Source organism: Hyla sarda, chromosome 4 (genome assembly GCF_029499605.1).
Source record: "Hyla sarda isolate aHylSar1 chromosome 4, aHylSar1.hap1, whole genome shotgun sequence".
Lineage (NCBI taxonomy): Eukaryota > Metazoa > Chordata > Amphibia > Anura > Hylidae > Hyla > Hyla sarda.
In genome coordinates this window covers 947,634-959,884 of record NC_079192.1, presented here as the reverse complement: position 1 = coordinate 959,884, position 12,251 = coordinate 947,634, and the positions used below count along the sequence as shown (strand labels likewise).

Sequence of the window (12,251 nt, the reverse complement as noted above, 5' to 3'; positions counted from 1 at the left end):
CCTGGATGTACTCTGACATGGCAAGAGTCTCTGGAGCAGACAGAGGATAGATTCTGCCCCGGGGTGGAGTAGTACCCGGGAGGAGGTCAATAGGACAGTCATAAGGCCTGTGAGGGGGTAAAGTCTCCTCTTGCATCTTGCAAAACACGTCAGCATAGTCCATATAAGCCTTAGGAAGACCGGATACAGGGGGAACCACCGGGTCACGGCAGGGAGTACTGGGAAGCGGTTTAAGACAGTCCTTGAGACAAGAAGTACCCCAGTTCTTGATTTCTCCTGTGGACCAATCAAGGGTTGGGGAATGGCGTTGAAGCCACGGTAATCCAAGAAGAATTTCAGAAGTGCAGTTGGAGAGGACCAAAAATTCAATTTTTTCGTGATGAGGTCCGATGCACATTAGGAGAGGTTCCGTGCGGTAACGCATGGTACAGTCCAATCTTTCATTGTTAACAGAATTGATGTAGAGGGGTCTGGCGAGACTGGTCACCGGGATGTTGAACCTGTTGATGAGAGAGGCCAAAATAAAATTTCCTGCAGATCCGGAATCCAGGAAGACCATAGTAGAGAAGGAGAAGGTAGAGGCAGACATCCGCACAGGCACAGTAAGGCGTGGAGAAGCAGAGTAGACATCAAGAACTGTCTCACCTTTGTGCGGAATCAGCGGACGTCTTTCCAGGCGGGGAGGACGGATAGGACAATCCTTCAAGAAGTGTTCGGTACCGGCACAGTACAGGCAAAGGTTCTCCATGCGGCGTCGTGTCCTCTCTTGAGGTGTCAAGCGAGACCGGTCAACTTGCATAGCCTCCACGGCGGGAGGAACAGGAACGGATTGCAGAGGACCAGAGGAGAGAGGAGCCGGGGAGAAAAAACGCCTCGTGCGAACAAAGTCCATATCCTGGCGGAGCTCCTGACGCCTTTCGGAAAAACGCATGTCAATGCGGGTGGCCAGATGAATAAGTTCATGCAGGTTAGCAGGAATTTCTTGTGCGGCCAGCACATCTTTAATGTTGCTGGATAGGCCTTTTTTAAAGGTCGCGCAGAGGGCCTCATTATTCCAGGATAATTCGGAGGCAAGAGTACGGAATTGGATGGCATACTCGCCAACAGAAGAATTACCCTGGACCAGGTTCAGCAGGGCAGTCTCAGCAGAAGAGGCTCGGGCAGGTTCCTCAAAGACACTTCGAATCTCCGTGAAGAAGGAGTGTACAGAGGCAGTGACGGGGTCATTGCGGTCCCAGAGCGGTGTGGCCCATGACAGAGCTTTCCCAGACAGAAGGCTGACTACGAAAGCCACCTTAGACCTTTCAGTAGGAAACTGGTCCGACATCATCTCCAAGTGCAGGGAACATTGTGAAAGAAAGCCACGGCAAAACTTAGAGTCCCCATCAAATTTATCCGGCAAGGATAATCGTAGGCCGGAAGCGGCCACTCGCTGCGGAGGAGGTGCAGGAGCTGGCGGAGGAGATGATTGCTGAAGCTGTGGTAGTAACTGCTGTAGCATCACGGTCAGTTGAGACAGCTGGTGGCCTTGTTGCGCTATCTGTTGCGACTGCTGGGCGACCACCGTGGTGAGGTCGGCGACAACTGGCAGAGGAACTTCAGCGGGATCCATGGCCGGATCTACTGTCACGATTCGGCTGGCTGGAGGTGGATCCTCTGTGCCAGAGAGGGATTGGCGTGGACCGTGTTGGTGGACCAGTTCTAAGTTGCTACTGGTATTCACCAGAGCCCGCCGCAAAGCGGGATGGTCTTGCAGCGGCGGTAGCAACCAGGTCGTATCCACCGGCAACGGCTCAACCTCTCTGACTGCTGAAGATAGGCGCGGTACAAGGGAGTAGACAAGAGCAAGGTCGGACGTAGCAGAAGGTCGGGGCAGGCAGCAAGGATCGTAGTCAGGGCAACGGCAGGAGGTCTGGAACACAGGCTAGGAACACACAAGGAAACGCTTTCACTGGCACGATGGCAACAAGATCCGGTGAGGGAGTGCAGGGGAAGTGAGGTATACATAGGGAGTGCACAGGTGAACACACTAATTAAGCCTGCTGCGCCAATCAGTGGCGTAGAGGCCCTTTAAATTGCAGAGACCCGGCACGCGCGCGCCCTAAGGAGCGGGGCCGCGCGCGCCGGGACAAGACCGACGGGGAGCGAGTCAGGTACGGGAGCCGGGATGCGCATCGCGAGCGGGCGCCTCCCGCATCGCGAATCGCATCCCGGCTGAGAGAGACATTGCAGCGCACCCGGTCAGCAGGTCTGACCGGGGCGCTGCAAATGCGAGGAAGTTGCGAGCGCTCCGGGGAGGAGCGGGGACCCGGAGCGCTCGGCGTAACAATCCTACTGTAATATACATCATTCCCATTTCTTATGTCTTTTCCTATATTCTACCGCTCTGTATGTGAAGTCATCCTACTGTAATATACATCGTTCCCATTTCTTATGTCTTTTCCTATATTCTACTGCCCTGTATGTGTAGTCATCCTACTGTAATATACATCGTTCCCATTTCTTATGTCTCTTCCTATATTCTACCGCTCTGTATGTGTAGTCATCCTACTGTAATATACATCGTTCCCATTTCTTATGTCTTTTCCTATATTCTACCGCTCTGTATGTGTAGTCATCCTACTGTTATATACATCGTTCCCATTTCTTATGTCTCTTCCTATATTCTACCGCCCTGTATGTGTAGTCATCCTATTGTAATATACATTATTCCCATTTCTTATGTCTTTTCCTATATTCTACCGCTCTGTATGTGTAGTCATCCTACTGTAATATACATCATTCCCATTCCTTATGTCTCTTCCTATATTCTACCGCCCTGTATGTGTAGTCATCCTACTGTATTATACATCGTCCCCATTTCTTATGTCTCTTCCTATATTCTACTGCCCTGTATGTGTAGTCATCCTACTGTAATATACATCGTCCCCATTTCTTATGTCTCTTCCTATATTCTACCGCTCTGTATGTGTAGTCATCCTACTGTAATATACATCGATCCCATTTCTTATGTCTTTTCCTATATTCTACCGCTCTGTTTGTGTAGTCATCCTACTGTAATATACATCATTCCTATTTCTTATGTCTCTTCCTATATTCTACCGCCCTGTATGTGTAGTCATCCTACTGTAATATACATCGTCCCCATTTCTTATGTCTTTTCCTATATTCTACCGCTCTGTATGTGTAGTCATCCTACTGTAATATACATCATTCCCATTTCTTATGTCTCTTCCTATATTCTACCGCTCTGTTTGTGTAGTCATCCTACTGTAATATACATCGTTTCCATTTCTTATATGTCTTTTCCTATATTCTACCGCCCTGTATGTGTAGTCATCCTACTGTAATATACATAATCCCCATTTCTTATGTCTTTTCCTATATTCTACCGCTCTGTATGTGTAGTCACCCTACTGTAATATACATCGTTCCCATTTCTTATATGTCTTTTCCTATATTCTACCGCCCTGTATGTGTAGTCATCCTACTGTAATATACATCCTTCCCATTTCTTACGTCTTTTCCTATATTCTACCGCCCTGTATGTGTAGTCATCCTACTGTATTATACATAATCCCCATTTCTTATGTCTTTTCCTATATTCTACCGCTCTGTATGTGTAGTCATCCTACTGTAATATACATCGTCCCCATTTCTTATGTCTTTTCCTATATTCTACCGCTCTGTTTGTGTAGTCATCCTACTGTAATATACATCCTTCCCATTTCTTATGTCTTTTCCTATATTCTACCGCCCTGTATGTGTAGTCATCCTACTGTAATATACATCCTTCCCATTTCTTATGTCTTTTCCTATATTCTACCGCCCTGTATGTGTAGTCATCCTACTGTAATATACATCCTTCCCATTTCTTATGTCTTTTCCTATATTCTACCGCCCTGTATGTGTAGTCATCCTACTGTATTATACATAATCCCCATTTCTTATGTCTTTTCCTATATTCTACCGCTCTGTATGTGAAGTCATCCTACTGTAATATACATCCTTCCCATTTCTTATGTCTTTTCCTATATTCTACCGCCCTGTATGTGTAGTCATCCTACTGTAATATACATCCTTCCCATTTCTTATGTCTTTTCCTATATTCTACCGCCCTGTATGTGTAGTCATCCTACTGTAATATACATCCTTCCCATTTCTTATGTCCCTTCCTATATTCTACCGCACTGTATGTGTAGTCATCCTACTGTAATATACATCCTTCCCATTTCTTATGTCTTTTCCTATATTCTACCGCCCTGTATGTGTAGTCATCCTACTGTAATATATATCATTCCCATTTCTTATGTCTTTTCCTATATTCTACCGCCCTGTATGTGTAGTCATCCTACTGTAATATACATCCTTCCCATTTCTTATGTCTCTTCCTATATTCTACCGCCCTGTATGTGTAGTCATCCTACTGTAATATACATAATCCCCATTTCTTATGTCTTTTCCTATATTCTACCGCCCTGTATGTGTAGTCATCCTAGATGGAGGAGGGATGATACCAGTGACATCACTCCTCGTATATGTATAACCAGTATCTGTGATGTTATCTGTGTCACATGACTCTTAGGATTGGTGTTCCCTGTGTATTAGGTGTCCCCCATCTTTACGGTATGAATATATACTTATATACATTTACGTGACCCTGTGGGTTCCGGTTCCGTGGGTTCCAATTCCGTGGGTTCCGGTTACTTACATCCCGTTTTCCTTTTTTTTTCCAGTGTATTATAAGACGCCGCCGACCGCTCATCGCTGCCCTCTCACTCGCCCTTTCCTGCACCCTCTCTCTCCTGGCCTGGCTTATAGTGGAAGGAGAGCCAATATGGGAGCTCCCCGACCTCCAGGACCCCTTCCCGGCTAACCTCAGTGCTCCTCCATCGCTCCGGCGTTCTGTTACTTTGTACGACACAAACTTTAGCTTTTTCCTGGACCTGCCTGAATACAATAAACATTACCCGGCTCTTCAGAACTACAGGTGCCGAGCCATTATTGGGTTATTGGGGTACTGCCGCGTGCCGGGGCCCCTCATTCTGATGGCCATCAAGTCCCACGCCTCGGCCAAGAAGCGCAGAGACGCCCTCCGGAACACCTGGGCCAAAGAGCGGAGAATTAACGGCTTCACCTTCAAGCCTGTGTTTTTAATGGCAAATTCCAGAAAGAAGAAGGAGATGATCCGGCTGATAAAGGAGGCGTCGGTTTTCGGGGACATACTTCTGTGGGATTTCTTCGAGAGCCACCACAACTTATCCTTGAAAGAAAGGTGTTTCCTCGAGTGGTTGTATTATCGGTGTCAGGAGGCGAATTACATCTTCAAAGGTGAGTTCACTCAAACTTCTGCTTTGGTAGAGCTCTTTAGATAAAAGAATGGATATTTGGTCACTGTCCCTTTAAATGTTGTTTTTGTAGCCACTTTACTGAACTTATTTATGTATTCACGTAATGACTAATGCACATGTCTATGTTCTCCGGTTCTCAAATTACTGAAACTCCAGAAGAGGATCTTTACAGGGACGTATCCTGTGAAATCTTCCTTTAACCGCTTAAAGGGGTACTCTGGCGCTAAGACATCTTATTCCCTATCCAAAGCATAGGGAATAAGATGCCTGATCGCGGGGGTGATCTTGCATGCCGCACCCCGTTATAATCAGTCCCCGGAGCCTGTTCGCTCCGGGACTGATGACTGGCAATCACGGTGCAGGAGAATTGTGATGTCACGGCTCCGCCCCCGTGTGACGTCATGCTCCGCCCCCGTGTGACGTCATGCTCCTCCCCCTCAATGCAAGCCTATGGGAGGGGGCGTTCACGCCCCCTCTCATAGGCTTGCATTGAGGGGGCGGAGCGTGACGTCACACTGGGGCGGACAGCTGTCACGCCCCCTCCCATAGGCTTGCATTGAGGGGGTGGAGCGTTAAGTCACACTGGGGCAGACAGCTGTCACGCCCCCTCCCATAGGCTTGCATTGAGGGGGCGGAGCGTGACGTCACACTGGGGCGGACAGCTGTCACGCCCCCTCCCATAGGCTTGCATTGAGGGGGCGGAGTGTGACGTCACACTGGGGCGGACAGCTGTCACGCCCCCTCCCATAGGCTTGCATTGAGGGGGCGGAGTGTGACATCACACTGGGGCGGACAGCTGTCACGCTCCCTCCCATAGGCTTGCATTGAGTGGGCGGAGCGTGACATAACACTGGGGCGGACAGCTGTCACGCCCCCTCCCATAGGCTTGCATTGAGGGGGCGGAGCATGATGTCACACTGGGGCGGACAACTGTCACGCCCCTTCCCATAGGCTTGCATTGAGGGGGCGGAGCGTGAAATCACACTGGGGCGAACAGCTGTCACGCCCCCTCCCATAGGCTTGCATTGAGGGGGCGGAGCGTGACGTCACACTGGGGCGGACAGCTGTCACGCCCCCTCCCATAGGCTTGCATTGAGGGGGCGGAGCATGACGTCACACTGGGGCGGACAGCTGTCACGCACCCTCCCATAGGCTTGCATTGAGGGGGCGGAGCGTGACGTCACACTGGGGCGGACAGCTGCCACGCCCCCTCCCATAAACTTGCATTGAGGGGGCGGAGCGTGACATCACACTGGGGCGGACAGCTGTCACGCTCCCTCCCATAGGCTTGCATTGAGGGGGCGGAGCGTGACGTCACACTGGGGCGGACAGCTGTCACGCCCCCTCCCATAGGCTTGCATTGAGGGGGCGGAGCGTGACATCACACTGGGGCGAACAGCTGTCACGCCCCCTCCCATAGGCTTGCATTGAGGGGGCGGAGCGTGACATCACACTGGGGCGGACAGCTGTCACGCCCCCTCCCATAGGCATGCATTGAGGGGGTGGAGCGTGACGTCACACTGGGACGGACAGCTGTCACGCCCCCTCCCATAGGCTTGCATTGAGGGGGCAGAGCGTGACATCACATGGGGGCGGAGCAGTGACATCACATGGGGGCGGAGCAGTGACATCACAATGCTCCGGCCACCGTGATCGCCAGTAATCAGACCCGGAGCGAACATTCTCCTGGGACTGATTCTAACTGGGTGCTGCGTGCAAGATCACGGGGGTCCCCAGCAGCGGGACCCCGGCGATCAGGCATCTTATCCCCTATCCAAAGGATAAGATGTCTTAGCGCCGGAGTACCCCTTTAAGGACAGAGGGTTTTTCAGTTTTTGCATTTTCGTTTTTTCCTCATCACCTTCTAAAAATCATAACTCTTTCAATTTTGCACCTAAAAATCCATATGATGGCTTATTTTTTGCGCCACCAATTCTACTTTGTAATGACGTCAGTCATTTTACCATAAAATATACCGCGAAACAGAGAAAAAAATCATTGTGCGACAAAATGGAAGAAAAAACGCAATTTGTAAATTTTGGGGGCTTCTGTTTCTACGCAGTACATATTTCGGTAAAAATTACCCCTTATCATTATTCTGTAGGTCCATACGGATATAATGATCTCCTACTTATATAGGTTGGATATTGTCGCACTTCTGGAAAAAATCATAACTACATGCAGGAAAATTGTCATCTTCTGACCCCTATAACTTTTTTTTTTTTCCACGTATGGGGCGGTATGAGGGCTCTTTTTTTGCGCCGTGATCTGAAGTTTTTAGCGGTACCATTTTGTTTTAATAGGACTTTTTTTTAATCACTTTTTATTCATTTTTTATGGTATAAAAAGTGACAAAAAATACGCTATTTTGGACTTTGTAATTTTTTTAGTTCAGACATTTCCGCACGCGGCGATACCACATATGTTTAGTTTTATTTACAGTTTTTTTTATGGGAAAAGGGGGTGATTCAAACTTTTATTAGGGAAAGGTTTAAATGATCTTTATTAACTTTTTTTGTTCACTTTTTTTTTGCAGTGTTATAGCTCCCATAGGAGACTATAACACTGCACACACTGATCTCTTATACTGATCATTGTTATCCCATAGGAGACTATAACACTGCACACACTGATCTCTTATACTGACCATTATTATCCCATAGGAGACTATAACACAGCACACACTGATCTCTTATACTGATCATTGTTATCCCATAGGGACCTATAACACTGCACACACTGATCTCTTATACTGATCATTGTTATCCCATAGGGACCTATAACACTGCACACACTGATCTCTTATACTGATCATTATTATCCCATAGGGACCTATAACACTGCACACACTGATCTCTTATACTGATCATTGTTATCCCATAGGGACCTATAACACTGCACACACTGATCTCTTATACTGATCATTATTATCCCATAGGAGACTATAACACAGCACACACTGATCTCTTATACTGATCATTGTTATCCCATAGGGACCTATAACACTGCACACACTGATCTCTTATACTGATCATTGTTATCCCATAGGAGACTATAACACTGCACACACTGATCTCTTATACTGATCATTATTATCCCATAGGAGACTATAACACAGCACACACTGATCTCTTATACTGATCATTGTTATCCCATAGGGACCTATAACACTGCACACACTGATCTCTTATACTGATCATTGTTATCCCATAGGGACTTATAACACTGCACACACTGATCTCTTATACTGATCATTATTATCCCATAGGGACCTATAACACTGCACACACTGATCTCTTATACTGATCATTGTTATCCCATAGGGACCTATAACACTGCACACACTGATCTCTTATACTGATCATTATTATCCCATAGGAGACTATAACACAGCACACACTGATCTCTTATACTGATCATTGTTATCCCATAGGGACCTATAACACTGCACACACTGATCTCTTATACTGATCATTGTTATCCCATAGGAGACTATAACACTGCACACACTGATCTCTTATACTGATCATTATTATCCCATAGGAGACTATAACACAGCACACACTGATCTCTTATACTGATCATTGTTATCCCATAGGGACCTATAACACTGCACACACTGATCTCTTATACTGATCATTGTTATCCCATAGGGACTTATAACACTGCACACACTGATCTCTTATACTGATCATTATTATCCCATAGGGACCTATAACACTGCACACACTGATCTCTTATACTGATCATTGTTATCCCATAGGGACCTATAACACTGCACACACTGATCTCTTATACTGATCATTATTATCCCATAGGAGACTATAACACAGCACACACTGATCTCTTATACTGATCATTGTTATCCCATAGGGACCTATAACACTGCACACACTGATCTCTTATACTGATCATTGTTATCCCATAGGGACCTATAACACTGCACACACTGATCTCTTATACTGATCATTATTATCCCATAGGGACCTATAACACTGCACACACTGATCTCTTATACTGATCATTGTTATCCCATAGGGACCTATAACACTGCACACACTGATCTCTTATACTGATCATTATTATCCCATAGGAGACTATAACACAGCACACACTGATCTCTTATACTGATCATTGTTATCCCATAGGGACCTATAACACTGCACACACTGATCTCTTATACTGATCATTGTTATCCCATAGGGACCTATAACACTGCACACACTGATCTCTTATACTGATCATTATTATCCCATAGGGACCTATAACACTGCACACACTGATCTCTTATACTGATCATTATTATCCCATAGGAGACTATAACACTGCACACACTGATCTCTTATACTGATCATTGTTATCCCATAGGGACCTATAACACTGCACACACTGATCTCTTATACTGATCATTATTATCCCATAGGAGACTATAACACAGCACACACTGATCTCTTATACTGATCATTGTTATCCCATAGGGACCTATAACACTGCACACACTGATCTCTTATACTGATCATTGTTATCCCATAGGGACCTATAACACTGCACACACTGATCTCTTATACTGATCATTATTATCCCATAGGGACCTATAACACTGCACACACTGATCTCTTATACTGATCATTATTATCCCATAGGAGACTATAACACTGCACACACTGATCTCTTATACTGATCATTGTTATCCCATAGGGACCTATAACACTGCACACACTGATCTCTTATACTGATCATTATTATCCCATAGGAGACTATAACACAGCACACACTGATCTCTTATACTGATCATTGTTATCCCATAGGGACCTATAACACTGCACACACTGATCTCTTATACTGATCATTGTTATCCCATAGGGACCTATAACACTGCACACACTGATCTCTTATACTGATCATTATTATCCCATAGGAGACTATAACACTGCACACACTGATCTCTTATACTGATCATTATTATCCCATAGGAGACTATAACACTGCACACACTGATCTCTTATACTGATCATTGTTATCCCATAGGGACCTATAACACTGCACACACTGATCTCTTATACTGATCATTATTATCCCATAGGAGACTATAACACTGCACACACTGATCTCTTATACTGATCATTGTTATCCCATAGGAACCTATAACACTAAACACACTGATCTCTTATACTGATCATTATTATCCCATAGGAGACTATAACACTGCACACACTGATCTCTTATACTGATCATTGTTATCCCATAGGAGACTATAACACTGCACACACTGATCTCTTATACTGATCATTGTTATCCCATAGGAGACTATAACACTGCACACACTGATCTCTTATACTGATCATTATTATCCCATAGGGACCTATAACACTGCACACACTGATCTCTTATACTGATCATTATTATCCCATAGGAGACTATAACACTGCACACACTGATCTCTTATACTGATCATTGTTATCCCATAGGAGACTATAACACTGCACACACTGATCTCTTTTACTGATCATTGTTATCCCATAGGAGACTATAAAACTGCACACACTGATCTCTTATACTGATCATTATTATCCCATAGGAGACTATAACTTCACACACTGATCTCTTATACTGATCATTGTTATCCCATAGGAGACTATAACACTGCACACACTGATCTCTTATACTGATCATTATTATCCCATAGGAGACTATAACACTGCACACACTGATCTCTTATACTGATCATTATTATCCCATAGGGACCTATAACACTGCACACACTGATCTCTTATACTGATCATTATTATCCCATAGGAGACTATAACACTGCACACACTGATCTCTTATACTGATCATTGTTATCCCACAGGAGACTATAACACTGCACACACTGATCTCTTATACTGATCATTATTATCCCATAGGAGACTATAACACTGCACACACTGATCTCTTATACTGATCATTATTATCCCATAGGGACCTATAACACTGCACACACTGATCTCTTATACTGATCATTATTATCCCATAGGAGACTATAACACTGCACACACTGATCTCTTATACTGATCATTGTTATCCCATAGGAGACTATAACACTGCACACACTGATCTCTTATACTGATCATTATTATCCCATAGGAGACTATAACACTGCACACACTGATCTCTTATACTGATCATTATTATCACATAGGGACCTATAACACTGCACACACTGATCTCTTATACTGATCATTATTATCCCATAGGAGACTATAACACTGCACACACTGATCTCTTATACTAATCATTATTATCCCATAGGAGACTATAACACTGCACACACTGATCTCTTTTACTGATCATTGTTATCCCATAGGAGACTATAACACTGCACACACTGATCTCTTATACTGATCATTATTATCCCATAGGAGACTATAACACTGCACACACTGATCTCTTATACTGATCATTGTTATCCCATAGGAGACTATAACACTGCACACACTGATCTCTTATACTGATCATTGTTATCCCATAGGAGACTATAACACTGCACACACTGATCTCTTATACTGATCATTATTATCCTATAGGAGACTATAACACTGCACACACTGATCTCTTATACTGATCATTGTTATCCCATAGGGACCTATAACACTGCACACACTGATCTCTTATACTGATCATTATTATCCCATAGGAGACTATAACACTGCACACACTGATCTCTTATACTGATCATTATTATCCCATAGGAGACTATAACACTGCACACACTGATCTCTTATACTGATCATTGTTATCCCATAGGGGGCTATAACACTGCACACACTGATCATTATTATCCCATAGGAGACTATAACACTGCACACACTGATCTCTTATACTGATCATTGCTATCCCATAGGAGAGTATAACACTACA

The 12,251-nt window shown here is 44.9% G+C and overlaps 1 protein-coding gene across 1 annotated transcript in view; it reads left to right on the top strand.

Annotated features, from left to right (window-relative positions):
• LOC130367535 (N-acetyllactosaminide beta-1,3-N-acetylglucosaminyltransferase 3-like) overlaps positions 1–12,251 on the top strand; it is a 197,746-nt gene that overhangs the window by 129,035 nt on the left and 56,460 nt on the right. Inside the window, exon 3 of the mRNA XM_056569964.1 lies at positions 4,737–5,331. Within this exon, the coding sequence (XP_056425939.1) occupies positions 4,737–5,331 (595 nt within the window). The remainder of the gene's footprint in view (positions 1–4,736; positions 5,332–12,251) is intronic.